Source organism: Clupea harengus, chromosome 3, assembly GCF_900700415.2.
Source record: "Clupea harengus chromosome 3, Ch_v2.0.2, whole genome shotgun sequence".
Taxonomy (NCBI): domain Eukaryota; kingdom Metazoa; phylum Chordata; class Actinopteri; order Clupeiformes; family Clupeidae; genus Clupea; species Clupea harengus.
In genome coordinates, this window is record NC_045154.1 from 7,913,152 (window position 1) to 7,931,286 (window position 18,135).

Sequence of the window (18,135 nt, forward strand, 5' to 3'; positions counted from 1 at the left end):
GTTTTGGTCCCACAAAACATCTGTGCTGTCAATGCACTGATATGAAAGACAGTAGTTGACGTACATTTCATGCATGGCCATAGTTTGTCACATGACACAAACATTCCATTGTTTTTATATGTGTTGTGACTTCAAGACCTTCATCCCAGTAAAACCAATGGAACCAATAACCTCTGAAAAGTAATAATTCACTAAAACTCAAAACTAGGTGAAATAGACATAATAATAACAATTCAACCCGTCCTTTCACATTTGCTTGAACTGCAGCATCAAAGTCAAGCAATTACCCCAATACTAGCCCAGAACACTGATCTGAGGAGATTCAAAAAGACTGCGTGCATCTTAACAAGGCATCTTCCCAAAGCAGAGCAGAGATATGCCACAATGAACCAAAGCGGCCCACTAATGGACAGAACTCGGAGGCAACGCTCCCTCACGTGAGTCCACCGCAGCAGCACAGTTCATGAGGGGAAATGACATCGCTGAACGTGAAAGGAAATGACACGTGACTAATGCAGACTTTCTGAAGCAATTACTTGCTGTGGCAAGCCAGGCAGATAATGGGCAGCATATATTCCCTGCACATTCATGCGTCGTCCTTATTATGGTTGAATAATACCTGAATACGGTGCGCTTTCATGCTAAATGCACAACAACATCCTCCTAGAAACAAATGCACACACACATACACACACACACACACACACATACACACACACACACACAAACACACAAACACACACACAAACACACACACTCTCTCTCTCTCACACACACACACAAACACATGCACACACACACACACACAGACACTCTCTCTCTCTCTCTCTCACACACACACACACACACACACACACAAAGGAAAAACACATGCACACACACATATCCATCCTCATCCTCACAAACACCCAAAGCTTTCATGACAATGGAAGGCAATTGCTTATATTATCAGCAATGAAAACCAGAGACGGGGCTAAAGAGTGGAGGTACGCAGGAAGGATGAAAACCAAAGACCATGTACTGTGGTAATCAGTGTTTATGTTCTGAAAGCTGTGTGTATTGTTCCTCTGTAGCTGGTTGTGGTTACAACAATGTCTAAACTCCACACCTGTATAAACAACGAGAAGAGAAAAAGGAAAAGAAAGACTGAAAGACTGAAAGAAAGAAAGAAAGAAAGAAAGAAAGGAGAAAGGGAGAGAACGAGAGCAGTGAAAACAACAGAGAGGAATACAAACATGGAACATCACATGGAGAAAGGCCTGGTGATAAGCAGCTCTTACATAAAACCGTCAGGAGGGAAGCACTCTGACAGAACCACCCCTTTCCGACCATCCTCGGAGGGGGAAAAAAAACACAGTATTCCTTTTCACTGTTATTGTAATTCAGTACTCTGGACAACGCCTTCCCTCGTACCAAGTACGCAACAACACATTCCACCAATATTTCAGGCTTTTTGAGAGGGACCTCTCCAGCAGAAGAACTCGTGAGAGGGAGTGCTGTTCCTAATCCCCCTGAAGAGGGTTATATCCACCTCCAGTGCCCCTCTCCAATAGCCTCCAATGACCCTAACCTAACAATGGCTAATAAGTGTTTAAGCCAAGCTGGACTCCACATTATATAAGTGGTGTGGGCCTCCTGAATTTTCCATTCCATTTATAACATTCCTGGAATCAGCAGAGTTGTAAAGTGGTGGTGAAGCCGTTGACGTTTTATATAGTGGAACTACAGTCGAGTCACAAACCAAAACTACAATAAAACGGACAGAAGGATGGGGCTAGAACAACGGACTGCGTTCTCTTCCTGTTCATGTTCTTGTCACTGCACTGCTTAACCATAGTATCAGTAACGCCATAGTCATCTAGTTCTTTCGAAAGTTGTGCATAAAGTTACTGCAAACAGCACTTACACAGTTACAGTTACAACACTTACTTTACGCTAGGCTACCAGAGGGTGGCGCTGGTCCCCACTCCTGGATGTGATGAACACTACTGTATGGATCAGGTTCAGCATCTACAGTGGATCTCTATCAGGTCTCAACATTGTGAAGATCGATGGGGCTCCAGTCAGATCTGCTGATACGTCAGCACTCACTTCTCTCAGTGCAGACTACACAGCGGCAGCAGCAGCAGCAGCAGCTCTGCTGGCAGACAGACTCCATCCTACATCCCCTTCTGACACTGTACTGCCATTTAAACAGCTGTTTATGTGTCTGCTGTTGGAGAGGCTGTGTTCAAATTACATATCAAAAGGGATTTACTATGGGATTAAAGTGGATCAACAGCCTGCGAAACAACCATTGCCGCCTTACTATCTTTTGATGGCCGGTTTTGGGGATGGATACATTGAGCCAACATTGTGTGTTGTGCTTTATTTGTATGTACACAAGTATAATGTGTGTGTGGGGGGGGGGGTCTTTGGACAAAAGCTGGAATAAATGTGTCTCATAGTATATGTTAAAACATGCTGTTTGTCAGCATTTGTGTTCTGGAGTAGGTTTGTGTATGTATGTGTGTGTGTGTGTGTGTGTGTGTGTGTGTGCATGTGTGTCTGTGTGTGCGTGTGCGTGTGCGTGTGCGTGTGCGTGTGCGTGCGCGAGTGTGTGTGTGTGTGTGTGTGTGTGTGAGTGTGCGTCTGTGTGTGTGTGTCTGTCTGTTTAAGTTAGGAACCTACAGCAACCTGCTGACCCTAGACACTGCCCTCCCTGACCGCTGTTAGACAGCCACTGATCTCTTGACATGGGGTCAAGCGAGGTAGGGCTTTGTGTGTGTGTGTGTGTGTGTGTGTGTGTGTGTGTGTGTATGTGTGTCTGTGTGTGTGTCTGTGTTTTGGGTATTTTAAAAGGCAACCCAATGGGGTGAATTTGTGTACATGCGTGTGCATAATCATGTGCATGTTGGCTAGTGTGTGTCTCTGTGTTAGGGGATGTTATATGAGTGAAAGGAGGAATCAGCGAAGTCACGACAAAAATGTCTGAAAATAGAGCAGGCCAGCCAGGTTCAAATAAGGACAGACATATGACTTCACGCTAACCGCAACGTGAGGAAGGCTCTTTTCAATGAAAAACACAGCACGCACTTATCACACTTACTCAAAGAGACAGTGAGAGGGACACAGACACTGACATACAGACAGACAGACTGATAGATAAATATAAGAAAGTGAGACACAGAGAGGGAGAAGAGGAGAAGGGAGAGAGAGAGAGAGAGAGAGAGAGAGACCTGGGGTAAATTTAATTACTGCAAAGAAAAAAGAAAAGGTCTGCAGATGCAATTGAATCCACCCAGTGAGCCGCTGTGCTGATGCCTGGCTCTCAGGCTGCACATCTCATCACAGCTCATATTATTTCTAATTACAGCCCATAATGGATTCTGCACTTTCATTACAGTTTTGTTTGCTGGGTGAGAGAGGAGGGCGAAGAGGACAGGCTCCGGCGACGAGGCGGGCCGCCCGAGCGCTCACTTGCTCGCTCGCACACTTCCTCCTTCCCCCCTCCAGCCTCCCGTCTGCCCCCCACAGACGACATCAGACCCCCTCCGTCTGAGGAGAGGAACTGGGGACCCGCTTTATTTACTTATGTCTGTTTGCTTATTGTGATGATTCCCCATGCAAATCAGCAGCCCGTGTCCCCTGTCCTCCTCTCCGCTGCGTGAAATTCACCAGGATTGAGTCTGGAGCGTTGAGTGAGCTGAGGCGTCGGCTTTTAAACTGTGATCTAATTTATCCCGCATGTCCAAACGATGTCTGAAATAAATAACCCAGATAGCAGCGGACGACTCGGGGTAGGTTCTGGCCCAGGCACGGCTCTGATCCGGTGCCGATCTGGCCACAGTCAGTTAAGAGTCTGGGAAGAGATCCTTATTCGTCTGTCATAAGCAGGATGGGATTCATCTGTTTCTTGCCTTTTGACAACGTGCGTCATGTTCGTGGTAAAAAAAAAAGACAGCAGGAAACAATTAGCCCTTTAATCATCATTTAAAGCCCAGCAGATGTCACAGTTGGAATAGTGTCCAGTCACATTCAAATGAGCAGCTTGGGACTGGGGGAGTTCAGGCATACGCATTCCTTCAACTGAGTACTTCTCTGAAATAAGGGAGGGAGAAGTGGTCTTAGGTTTTTGCTGTTCAGGGCTGCGTGTTAATATTTACTGAAATGTGATAAGAGGGGAGGGGAGGTGCGGGAGAGCCAGAAGAGAGGCTCATGAAAGAGGAGGTGCTCAGAGGAGGAATGTTTTTCTGGAACGCCAGCTACAGCGTCCCTCCCAGTCAAGCCTACAGACCCCACCCATTGCCTGGACCCAAAACACTGTGTTGAGCCCTCACAAACGCACACACACACGCAAAGAGAGACACACATGCTCACAGACACAGATACGCTCATATACATTAGCATATAGCTAGTAGCCACATGCAGAAATGCAGACACGCACCACACACACACACACTAATTTACATTACATGTTTACACACGCAGACACACACACTCCTGAGAAGTCCCAGTCCTCTGCTGCTCTGATAGGTTCATATGAAACGTCTGCGGTGGAAAAGACAGGGAAGAGGCGACAGACGAGGCTGCTGGTCTTTGTGTGTGTGCTTTGTGTGTAGGTGGCGAGACTCCCCCTCGAGGGGGGATATGGACCCCTTTTTTCATGCTGGGCAGGGCTGTGGATGACGGGTCGGGGGTGCCTATGTGTGTGTGTGTGTGTGTGTGCGTGCGCCGTTCATGCATCCCCTCACCTTACACACGCGAGCGATGCGCGACACAATGGTGTTGTCAAAGAAATCAAACTCCTTCCCCGCTTCGCTGAAGAAGAAGTAGATCTTGTCGTCATCGCCCACTGGGTTGCCTAGGGGCAGGCTCTCCTGGATGTAGGCAGATCCCACAAAGGCTGGGTCTGCGTGGGGGGCGAGGGAAGACAAAAGGACATGTTTGAATGCCAAACGTGAATCACAATGCATTCTGGGACAGTAACAGACAAAGGGCAGAAGCAGTGGAGACCCTTTTAACATCTAGTTCACAGCACTCACGCTTTACTAACCCCTCCAAACATACACATACACACACACACTCACACACGCGCACACGCACACACACATGCATGCACAAACACCAACCCATGCACACACACATACACACCCATGCTTCATGTCTTCAGGGGAAATAGCATAAAGTATTCTCCCTGACATGTGCTATTGTGATAGGTGCGCTGTTGCAATGCCGAGGACCCCATCTTGCCAAAGCAAACTCGAGCCAAGCTTTCAGAAGCAACTATTTTCAGACCTTAACTAAATTATTTACAGCGTTGGATGTGAGGGCGAAGTGGTAACATGGCGCATTTCAGAGCACAGCTCCCATAATAGAGGGGTGTCCCCATAAACACCAGTGGCCACCGTCACTGAGATTTTATACATGGAATAATACTGCATGCTAGAAGTCCATGTTCAATCCAACAACATTTGTGAAAATGCGGCTGCAGCAGTTAGGCCACACAGCTTCTGACGTCTGGAAGAGGAGAAACTAACACAAACATCAGACCACTCCTTTAGAAGCCTGTGTGCTTTCAGCTGGAGTTTTGTGGTAACCATCAGAGAACACTAAGATCTATCTGCTTGGCACGGAAAGAAAGGGTGAGAGGGAGGGAGACAGAAAGAGAGAGAGAGAGAGTGAGAGAGTGAGAGAAATGGAGAAACAGAACATGCAATGAAGAAGACAGGCCTTGGCCCTCATTTTACCTTGAAGCCAGTTCAATGAGTTTTCGGTTTTCAGTGCAGAGCCGTGGCCAAGGCTCTTGTAAATGACAGGCTCGTTGCCTTGGAAGTTACTGACTGTGCCGGCATACAGTTCACCATCTACGAAAAAAAAAGACAAAGGGATGAATCTAGATTATTTCAGGCTTTGGGGCTTTTGCACACTCACACAAACACCGTACTCAGATTTCAAACTCTTAGCAGCTATTTGTCACGTAGCCAAATAGACTCTGTAATAGATTTTTTTGCACATAGGGAAAACAAGTGACAGTTGGCATGACAAGTTAGAATACTTATCACATGAAAGTTATAGTTGAAGAATTTGACTGAAGACATTTGATTGTCTTGCTTGTAGTTCATTCTCTTTCCTACTCACACACGCACACGCACACGCACACACACACACACACACACACACACACACACACACACACACAGCATTACATGGGCCCTACCTGCCATGATGGCGGTGGATTTGTACTCCGGGTTAAAGGGGCAGCGACTACGTCCATCTTCTGTCATAATCTCTCCTGTCCTGCTCCTCACCAGCATGAAGTTTTCTGTGCTCTGATACACACATACACAGAGGGAGAGAGTCTCACAGAGAGTCTTAATCTAAACCAAGAAAATGTCCTTCTACTAGCTCAAACACACACACACACAAAAAAACAAACCTCAAACCACTGCTTTGCTGCTTTAAGTATCACACACATTTCACATGTATGGGGCAGCGCTGGATTGTGAATAAGAGAGTGCTATCCCAGCAGCCTCTTTAGGAGTACCCTGAGGACTCCCAGGTGGCCGCAGATATCTGTCCATGGGCAGTGAGAGCCTCATATATCTCATGAGCTCATGCTGTTCCCCTATGATCACAGAGACTTAATGGCAGGCTGAGAGGCTAACGGAGCCATGTTCTCTGCATTAGCAGGGAGAGAGAGAGAGAGCGAGAGAGAGAGAGAGAGAGAGAGAGAGAGAGAGAGAGAGAGAGAGAGAGAGAGAGAGAGAGAGAGAGAGAGACGTGGCCTTGAGCAGTGCGCTCTCATTCCTTCCTCTCTGTATGAGCCGCGTCTGGCTGGTCCTGATAAACCCACCCGGCCCGCGGTGGCCGGACACTTTTGGGAGGAGAGCCCATGGAATTCTGGGTCAGAACCTCGCGGCCGCTCTGCCAAGAACCGAATCTTCCGAGATTGCGATGTGCTCCTTTGCTCTCCCTCGCACGCCGTCGAAAGCTGGGAGATGCGGGACAGATGTCCTTATCGGGGCATGCAGAGTGCACGCTGTCTGGAGCTGATTGTTTCTTTGGTGGTCGGTTGCATAAGTGTCGATGATTGCAAGCGCCTTAAAGGTGCATGAAAGGCCCTCAGTGCAGCAACACCTCCGCGCCTCTCCTCTCCTCTCCTGAATCCGTTCTCTGCGCCACCAGAGACTGGGAAAGGGCGGTAGGATGGAATTAGAATATGCCGTTGCCATGACATCACCTTCCGGAGAGGAGGTACGGAGGGGTTTGCGGAACATGCATTTTGATTGACTGAGTAAATTACATGGCTAATTAACCCCCTCCCTCACCCGCAAGGCACACACACACTCAGTGGCAGCATCCAGCAGCAGATGTTGAGCCTGCCCCCCCCTAGCATACACACACAGAGGATATTTACACACACAAACATACACACACACTTACAATGTATGCGCAAGTAGGACTGAAGGCATAGGTCCCACACACGTAGAGATGTGTCACGTTCACTCGCAGCAGAATCTTGATGTAATTGAAGCAATCGGTCTGAATTGGAGAGGCAGAGAGAAAGACAGAGAGAGAGGCAAAATATAATCAGACATAAACTCTCTAAAAGTTCCTCACCAGGATTTAAGCAAATATGGATAGGGTTAGAATGAAGGATCAGAGTAAAAATGATATCAAAAAAGGAAAGAAAGGCAGAGATGGTCGAAAAAATAAAAAGAAGAGACATTCATTGGGCTGCCTTCCAATCTAAGGTCCTCTTTCTCTCTCTCTTCCAAGCAGTGAAGTGGGGGTTTTGGCAGCAGCTGGCGGACAGGCGTCTGAGTGATTACTGAAAGACTCACTACGCTCATTACTGCATCTCAATCCAGAGCCTCCCTCCTCCACCCCCCACCTCCCCATACAAATCAATCAGGCGACAAATTAACCATGTGGATTATTAATCTAATAACATGAAGCCAGCTCCTTACCGCCACCACTGCCCCCCATCCGGCACCCCCGTACGACTCCTAACTGTCAAAATGACAATGGGGAGGTAGAGACTGATCTGCCCCAGTGAAGCAGCCCAAGAGACTCATCTAAGAAGAGGAGGTCTGTAATTGGGCTCACCATGTCAAACCACAGGCCACACTTACAGGCCACATGGTACTCACACAGAGTGCTGCATCTCTGAGAGGCCTGGAGCTTACTAAAAGTCACAAACGCACACACACACACACACACACACACACACACTCTCTCACCTTCAGGTCTTTTCCTTTGAAACTGCATTCGTCCCTTTTTCTGTCTGGGGTGCTCCATGTTAACTGTGGGGGGGGGGGGGGGACACAGTCATTACATATACACACACATTTTTAACCATTTTCCTAAAAAAAAATTGTAAGGACAGTGCAGTGAACTTTGTGAAGATCTCCTTATTTGTTAAACTTGTTCTTCCATTGCCTAGCACGTGCCAAACATGTAGATCAAGCAGTTCGCATTTCTACTGATGCATTTCAGGGAGGTTCACATCTGGCATGATGGGAGTGTATTTGCTGACTGCCTGCCAAAATCAACGTTGATAAGAAACGTATCATCTAGCAGACCCCTCACACCCATACATATACACACACATACACGCACACACACTTACACTCACACACACACACACACACACACACACACACACACACACACACACACACACACACACACATGCACTCTCACACATACACACACACACACACACACACACACACACACACACACACACACACACACATACAGAAACTGAAAGAAATGCAAGTGAGAAAAGCTCTTGTGCTTACGTTGCGTTGCAGCGCAGGCACAGTGATATCGCTGAGGTTGAGGGCGTAGAGAGCCTCTCGTGCTCCGACGTAAAGCATGTTATCTTCCTTACTGAGGAGGAGAGAGGTGTAATTGTGGACGCCATCGGCAGAAAATCTCTTGGCTGACCTCTCTTTTGCATCTGGAGGGAGTGAGAGACAGAGAGAAAACAAAAGAGACAAACAAATGTCCTTATTAGGGAAGTTTTTTTTTTTTAACTGGACACTGTAGCACAGATAAAGGTAGTCTGCACAGTTGGTACAGAAGCACACATTATTTTATACACACACTCACAATTGTATAGTGGATGGCTTATCTCAAAGAAAACAAAACCTCAGTTATCTACGTAAGTTGGCACATGCTGAGAACGAAGACAATCAAGACCAGACGACCAAGCAGACAGATGACCAAAGGCAACTTCTCTGAGTCAGTGTTGAGTGTGAGTTTGTATGTCTGTGAGTGCCTGAGTGAGTATGTGTTTAATGTGTGTATGTGTGTGTGTGTGTGGCCTTGGAACATGATAATCAAAGCCCAGGCAGATGTTCATCTCAGAATCAAAGTGCCTGAGTGCACCATATTATTACCCACGGCACTGCTTCGGGGTGTTGTTGCGTTTCTATGGGAACCGCTCTGTCTCACGTGTCAAAGTTGTTTGTCCTTAAAGGAGGCGTTCTGGAAGCTGAGCTGATGCTCGGTGCATAGAGCCTAACCCCCGAGAGGCTACGAGGAAACATCATTTGGCTCCTTATGCAAAATAATAAAAGAGGGGAAGCTTCTTCATGCTCAGAGAAACATGTATTTACATGAAGCCGCAGCTAATCGGCGGTGCATAGGATATCGCCACTGGGACACTCAGGGCACAGAACGATTAAGTTCTTCTGTGAAATAATCAAATAAATGGAACTCTAACAGGACTTGATGATGCCCAGAGCAAACATGCCTTTTTCGAAGAAGCCTCGCCGCTGTCAGTTTTGTTTTGGTTGTCGTGGCTACCCGGCTGCCCAGCAATGAATCTCTGTCATCGCAATGGCCACCTCTCAGTGCCTAGGTCTCTAGAGACTTTAGGTCTTGCGTAAACTCACAATAAAACTCCTCTGCATCAGAGTGTGCACCTCCACGGCTCTGACCCATTTTACGACAGCAGTTGTCCAAAAGCAACAAACAGCCTCTGACATGTAGGCTGGAAGTGCTTCATGCTTGAATGGGGTCAAACAGTAAATGACCCCCATCTCCATTCCAACATAAACAAACGGGGGGGGGGGGGGGGGGTCAACGTGCACTCAAAGTACCTTGCTAACCCTATCTCAGTTGGCAACTTAGCAAAGCAACAGACTTACAGTATAGGTACGTTATGCATTGTTTGAAGTTATACAATCAGGCCTATTAACTTGGTGTTACATTACTACTCAACTGGCTGACCCACATGTGACATACAAGCTGTATGAAACATCCAGTGCTAAGTTTGTATGTGTGTGTGAGTGTGTGCATGTGTGTATCTGTATATGTGTGTATGTGTGTTACTTTGGTCTTTAAGCTTCTAGTCTTGCACCAGCTTCTCTATCTGCACTGTCTGCCACCCAGCTGTACCTTGGGAGGATAGGGGTGGAGTGGGGTGACATGGGTAGCTGAGAGGGCACAGGGTGGGGCAGACGAGTTCCTGTGCCCAAGGGGAGACCTAGGAGGTAATAATAGGGCATCATCCCTCTACCAGGAGGCCTTATTATGGCTAAATCCGCCTGCTAAACCACAGGAGGATCCCAACAGTACCCCAGGCTCCCCCCTCCCAGACTGATCTACCATCCATCTACCCTCCCTCCCTCTCTGACTCTCTCTCCTTCTCTTTCTCTCTTTCTCTGTCTCACCTCTCCCTCTAGGATGTGGTGATTACAAGATGAAACAGAGACACCCAGCATGCACACACACACACACACACACACACACACACACACACACACACACACACACACAAACACACACACAAACACACACACACACACATCTCCACCCCTCATCCTGCTCATCGACACTCACGTAGCGTCGCCGCTTCTGGGAAATGTAACAGTGATTTACCGAGGCAAAGACAAAGGGCACACCAGAAACCAAAACAAGGGTTTAAAGGGATTTTCACCAGGGAGCACTGCTAGCCTAATTACTCTCCTCAGTCGAGCCACCACTGTCATGTTCTCCACCCACGGCTTAGACAATGAGGCGAGTAATTGGACGTCATTAAGGGAATTCATACGACTCCTCACAAGTCAGGATATTTGCCTCTTTATGTTGTAAGGCTGCAGATTTGGCATTAGGTCTGCTCTAATAGAACGTTTATTAGCACTATTTTTTCCTCTGTCCTCTTTGACGTCGGTTATAAGGACCTTCTGAGCTTTGCGTAAGCTGATTCTTCGACAGTAGAAATGATTTTCACACACAAGTGCAAAGTTATCCGTTGAGTAGCCCATTGATATTTGTTGATTAATAACAAAGCTGGCAGATGTATCTATGCTCTCGGGAGGCATGACCTGTTTATCTTCTTTGTCTTGCCAAATATCATTAAAGTTTAATGTGCTGTTGTGACTGACCGAAACAGCAATACACTCAATTAAAATAGCAATAGACATTAGCGAAATCTATTCATTTAACTTCTATCCATTGATTGTCCAGACAGCACTGCATAGGCATTTTAAAAGGCTAACGATCTATCAATATAATTTATCTTGGCATCTATGGAGCTTGTCATGCGTTCAGATGACTGCGAAAAAAGCTGTGCCTTTTTGGGCAGACTCCACTGAAGGATGAAGGTGCAGCTGCATAGCTAGCTGTAAAACTGGGGGAAAAGGGCTTTAGCAAATGAAAAGTATACATTCAAATGTTTTCTCTGTTTGGAGTAGCATTAATCAAAAACAGAGGTCCTGATAGGAGATAGTGGTCATTTTTCCTTTAATGTTTTCATTTCATTTAATTTCATTCGTGTTCACATAGTGAAGTGACAGAGAGAGAGAGAGAGAGAGAGAGAGAGAGAGAGAGAGAGAGGGCAAACTAGTGGATCTGCCAGACATACGTATGTATGTCAAAGAAAAGACGACAATATCTAATATATCTATGCCAATATAAAAATAGATATCTTATATATCAACATCTGAGTGTGTTTTTTTTCATGTGTTTGTTTGTGTGTGTGTACATACAAGACACACACAACTTTAAACACATTTCATCATTATCATGTTACTGAGTTTGACCAGATGGCACTTGAATCGCTTGTGAGAGATATCGTATCTGGCCACTACCTAAGGCTGTTTCCCCCCCCCCCCCCCCACTGAACCCTGCCCGCTGAAAAAGGCCTAATCAGGTCTGTAGCTTTGTGGGCAAACTGCAGGTCAGTCCTGGTCAGACTCTTCCCCTCAGGGTCACCATTACAGGCTCCTCTTTTTCCCCCAGCCGCACTCTCAATACCACTATAGTCTCACTCTCACACACACACACACACACACACACACACACACACACACACACACACACACACACACACACACAGACAACACAGCACTTCCAAAGGCCCTCTCCCAAGCCTGGGTATTATTACGCGACCGGCTGAGGTCGTCTCCCAAGGGCGATTCCATGGCGACGACAGCTGCCTCTCGTGGCCCCTTTTCTTACGAATAATAAAAAAAGAAAAGCGCTCTGGTGATGCACTGTGGGACTGACTGGGGACGGAAAAAGAACAGATTCATCCCGTATTGTTTTGATGGAGCACTCCAGAGGGAAAGTGGTGCTAGTGTCTACTGGAGCCTGAGAAAAGAGAGACATAGAGAGAGAATGGGTGCGAGAGGAGAACTGGTCCCGGATGATAAAGGCCGGCAGCATATCATAGCTTGTTTGGCTTTGCCTTGTTGGGTCCCATCCCCTCTGACACACACACACATACACACACACACACACACACACACTGTGCCACCCCCACTTAGTGCTTCCTGCCCAGAGCGCTTCAAAGGGCCTCTTTAGCTCACTCACACACAGACGTCTCTGTATGATCACACGGGCCGTGCCAAGTGAAGCGTGCCTGCTTAATAAAAGCCTGGATTCAGATAACAACACAAACACTGCCTTGTGCTGCCATGCCTGGAGTAAATACATGTTTTGCTACAATGAAAGCATTACGTGCGCTGTGTTTGTTTTGTTCCCCTGCCCACAAGAGCAAAATGTCACCATCAGGGTTTATAACGTGAGGCTGGGAAGAGCTAGAAGCAGCACCCGCAAAGCACAGACAACAGCTGGGGCCGATGAAGATTGCAAGGGGGTTGTCGAGAGGTACTATCAGAGAATCTGCACCCCCCCCCACACACACCCCAACCCCCTCTCCCCGGCTGCCTTCCTCCTGCACTCGTAGTTTTCCTGTGCAGCTTTGGGAGCACAGAGGCCCACTTGTCCACACCGGTGCTCTGGACGGCGAGTGTCCGTTTTCACACGCAGGCTCCAAGGGCATTAATCAGGCCAGTGTTTAACCTGCTGGCCGCGACTGAAAGAGGGGCATCCTTCAGCGCCCGTCCGCCAGCCTCCCATCCGCCTGCTCGCACCTTCGCTCTTCCTGTCCCGCTTCTCTCTGCCAGCCATTCCCTCCGCTACGCTACGCCCCACTGAGCTGAGCTGAGCTGGCCAGAGCTGCGCTGGGTTACATTCAACCCACTAGCCCAGAGACGGAGAGAGCAAGAGCATGTTTGAGAGACTGAAACAGAGAGAGAGAGAGAGAGAGAGAGAGAGAGAGAGAGAGAGAGAGAGGGGGGGGGGGGGGGGGGGGGGGGAGAGGTACTGACACTATACATCAAATATGCATTAATGTGTGTGCTACTCTAATTTATATACCTCTCACACACACACACACTCACTCATACACATATAACGGCACATAACACACACACACAGTACACAGTCCAGTTGCTACAGCGTGCCCGAAGTACAAAGCAATGTAGTCAAGAGAGGCTTCGACCTCAGGGCAGCTGTGAGCAATACGAGGCCATTAGCATCATTACACAATTACATGTCATTTTTGGAAAATGCCAGCGCTAAATGGATTGCCATATCCTTCTTTGCTTTGCTCACTAATCCAGTTAAGGGGGGGACGGGGGAACATTAATTATGTTAGGCTCTTAGAAAGCCCTCCGTAGCCGGCTGGAGCGGAGTGGAATTCCCGATAGGTCTTTTCCGAGGCACATGCCCAAAGTTAATTAGTAACACCGAGCATCCCATCGGAGAGAGAGGCGAGCGCGTAGCAATCTGGCCCTCGGTGCGCCGGATCAAAGGAGCAGCGTTTTGTTTGGCATCGGAACAGACAGCTTGGTTTAAGTAAATGCCTACTGTTTCGGATGGGTATCAGCTTTCCCAAGCCCCTGTGTGCAGATGTTAAAAGCATGCCCTCTCTCTCCGTTTGACACACGACGTGATGTTGGAACACACAGTGGCTGGCGGTGGTAATTGTTATGCAGGCATAATCTCATTCGAGACATTTGATTCAGAGAGGCCTGAATGTCATTACTCATTACGCTCAAAATAAGACGTCACACAATTAAAAATTACACGTTTGGAAAAAAGAAAGTGCAACTACACTCATTCTACTCATTCCAACCCTTCATAAACTACAGTAACATCACTGTGCCTTAAAGATGCCTGCCGGTTAGGAGCCTCAACACTTTCTTAAGATCTACAGTACGTAGCAAGACAGCACTTCAACTGTGGCTGTATGAGCAACAACCTCTGCAATGTTTGGTGAAGAAAAATGACAAGTGCAAAGAACAATATGATATGATCACTCTGGATGAATCCACCTCAACACAGGGTAATTTCATTCAGCAGAGCAGTCGGAGCACTGAGTCATGTTTAGTCAGGGCTTTATCTGTGCCACCAGCACGCTGGTTTTTAATTACTGAGGAAACAATGATGTCATCACCAGGTGTAAAGTGAATGACAACCCCCCGATGTGTGTGTGAAACACACACTCTGCTCACACTGCTTGTTAATTTAGAGCCTGTCAGAACAGCAAACAACCTAGAGGGACGGAGAAAAAAAAAGAACTCACTCTTCCCCTCTTCTTTTTCTTTCTCCCTACTCCTGGTTTTCTCCAACTCTCTTTTTTTTTGCTTTTGGAGTGCATTTTGGAAAACCTGATATCCCATCTTTTATGAGGGGGATGTCTGATGCCCCATTTCCAGTGGTCTGTCCACAAACATGACCCAGATTTTATTTTCATTTTTCTTTTTCTTTTTTAAGGGCGAGAAATCCTGTGGCACGCTGCCCGGGGGCAAAACAAGACGTGAGGCGGCCTAAACAAGTCGGATCTGCACAGGAGAGCTGATGAGCAACTCTGATCTTAGATCAGACATGGGGCAGCTGGGGGGAGGAGGGGGGCAATAGCTCCAGTCCTGGGAGGCTAAACCTCACCCCAGACACTGACTGACTCTGGGGCTGATTCCGAGTCAGTTGCAAGAAAGCATGCATTCTTACATCGACATAATCTTAGGGGGAGTGTTCTGACAAAAAAGAAATAAATAAATAAAAAAACTCTCGAAGCTTCTGGGGTTTATATCATCCAAAACAGAGACATCTCAGTAACAGCTAACTCTAAACAGATGGGCCCAGAGAAGGGAGCTTTTCAGCAAACCTGTTTTTTTTTCTTTCCAACCATCTCTTTTTTACCTGGAGGATTTGTGTGAGAACTCAGAACAACACCACCTCTTTTCTCATAAATACTTTTATGGTCTTCGTTTTGTTGCTGCAGTTTTCATAAAGTGAAGGCAAACATATGTTTAAAAAAAAAAAAGCATTGTTCTGATGGTTGACTCAGGACCATATCTACTCCAGAACCAGCTGCAATCTGGGTCTTGTGTTGTTGGCAGCTGTGCATGAAAAAGAGATTGATGGTGGCCCAGAGGATCATAGGTAAAATCAGAAGACATTGGCTAGTGTTTTATTTTGTCATCCACACTCTGACCCCTTTTTATCAAGATCAGCATGAGCATCAGCAAACATATATCCTTCACCTTCCCAAAATAAATACAGCCTTCTTCTCAGAGAGTATACAGACAAATCAAATCAAACAACATCACACGCATACGCGTGTGCACACACGCCCACGCACACACACACTTGTAAAACAATCTACTTCAACTTTATGCATGTTCGCTCACACACCCCCACAAATCAGAGCACGAATCCACTGCCAGAACAGCCAATAAATCTGCAGAGTTAGTTCTAAAGCATGTTCCTGCAGGTTTATTAAAGGTCTGTTGTCCTTACAAAGTGCCGGGGCCCTGAAAGCATACGCTCTCTTTTTTTCAGATCCAATAAAAAAGAACACACCATCCTTCAATCTCCCTTAAAAACGCTCTCTTACTTAGAGGAAGTGGTCAGGGTGGCACTCCTGGGAAGGAGAAACCACTGATACAGTGCACTTTAAGTGCCTCTTCCCACCCAGGAAAAAAAAAACACCACTCCCCCTCTTCTTCCTCTCCCCAAGGCACCCAACTCAAAGCTGGGGTCACTCACAACGTGCTCCATCACTCCCCCCTCCCTCCCATACACCCTCTCTCACAGGAAGTCCAGCACGGCACCAGGAAGAGACAAGAAGACTGATGCATGCTGGGTATGTGCAAAGATGGAGGGAAGGGACAGACGAGGATGAGGAGGATTAGAAAATAGTGCAACGCTCCAGTCCAGACGAGCAGAAGTAGACGTGTTGAGTCCCAGCCAGACTCCCCGCCTTCACCTGGTGGTGGTGTTACATAAAACAAGCAATCCATCATACTAAATTCTAAAGTGATTGAATGAAGGGGTCGTCTCGGGGTTGGGGATGTGAGCTAGAGGGTGGGAACCAGCGATGGCAGCATCTGGACTGGATTAAGGAGGCATTGGTTGGGAGAGAGGAATGAGAGCCAGGAGATTTATCAAGCAATCGACAGGGCCTGGTGTTTGTGTAAGGAGCCGCTCGGAGTGGCCCGCGTTTGCGTGAGATGGCACACCAGCGACAGCGTGCTAGAATGGACACCATGGTGACGTTTTGGCATTCGCGGGGCAGGGACAGAAGCCAAACACAAGGCATGTTTGGATGTGTAGCAAGGGAAACCAGCAGCAACCTCCCCCCAGAGTAAAAAAAGAAACATACTGAGGGGGAACTGAGGACTTGCAAACAAACTTGAGACCCACAGCAAAGGGGTCAAGAGGAAAAAAAGAGTATGTTCGTCAGAATTCACGTGGCGAGTTGGTGCAATTATAGATTTCATGAGCACCTCGGAGATATTTACTGGAGTAAAGAATGTAATTAAACTCCTAATTCAAAGTTAAAAAAGGTCCAAAAGTTATATAACCGGCAATTAGTGTAGGCTTTTTACACGGGGCATGAGAGACCAGTATTTTACCACCCTGGAGCTATGGGCCCCAGAAGGATCCGGAAAGCCACAGGACAGTCTCAGTGTTGCCTCACCTGTCCTTAGCCCTGCTAATGTAGACACTCAGTCAGTGGTATTTTAGCTAACTAGTCAGCCTAATGCCCAAATACTTCAGTGGACATCAATGTGATCAACAGAGTTCTTGTGATGGGATGAGTCCAGAGCTGTGAGTTATGCACAAGTGCACACAAACAGTACCTTGATAATGTGAGTGCAAGAGCCATGTGGGTGTTATTTCTTCAGGTCTGTCTGGTGTGATTAATGACCTTCTCTCTTCCCCACTACCCGTGCCTTTCGGAAAGTGGGTTTCATAAACAGCGCTGATGTTGAGATCAGTGCAATCACACCAGATTCCCTGCGATTCACCAAAGAAAACAAACTGACGCTGCAGCTACACATCTCAGGCTTAAGGCTCCTTTATCCGAGGATTCTTGAACCGCAAATAAACTCCAAATTACTCGTCACGCCTATTCAGACTAGAACGCTTGCACTGCAAATCCTCACCGTATCATCTCGCCGCTTGTCCTATCAAAGCCTGAATGTCAGCTGATGGCAACATGCCACCTTCATCCAGAGGTTATTAAAACACCGTTCTCCAGTTTAAATAAACGACCGAAAAAAATTCCTGCCTCTTGAGTTACATGCATATCCACCGGGGGCTCTTGTCTAGCTGTTGTGGCTGTACGTGGGGATGTATGGCCTACAATTAGACGGCATTGTTCTTTCCAGGATAGCACAAATCAGCCACCCAGGCTCTACGTGTTGAGCAAGGATCTTATGCATGTAGTGCCGCGTCTCACACGACACGCTTGTGCACCTCCAGTGAAATCGCTCCCTTCTCCCCTTTATCAAAGGACAAGTAGGACCACAGGCATTGGGGAATCTGTCATGCACACAC

The 18,135-nt window shown here is 47.2% G+C and overlaps 1 protein-coding gene across 2 annotated transcripts in view; it reads right to left on the reverse strand.

Moving 5' to 3' along the window:
- Window positions 1-18,135, reverse strand: part of sema4ba (sema domain, immunoglobulin domain (Ig), transmembrane domain (TM) and short cytoplasmic domain, (semaphorin) 4Ba) — a 62,073-nt gene that overhangs the window by 9,413 nt on the left and 34,525 nt on the right. For both annotated transcript variants that reach the window (XM_031564438.2, XM_012833642.3), the window contains exons 3-8: window positions 8,790-8,950; window positions 8,226-8,288; window positions 7,426-7,524; window positions 6,200-6,311; window positions 5,730-5,846; window positions 4,734-4,891 (exon numbers count right to left, since the gene is read on the reverse strand). In XM_031564438.2, coding sequence (XP_031420298.1) covers window positions 4,734-4,891; window positions 5,730-5,846; window positions 6,200-6,311; window positions 7,426-7,524; window positions 8,226-8,288; window positions 8,790-8,950 — 710 coding nt within the window. The remainder of the gene's footprint in view (window positions 1-4,733; window positions 4,892-5,729; window positions 5,847-6,199; window positions 6,312-7,425; window positions 7,525-8,225; window positions 8,289-8,789; window positions 8,951-18,135) is intronic.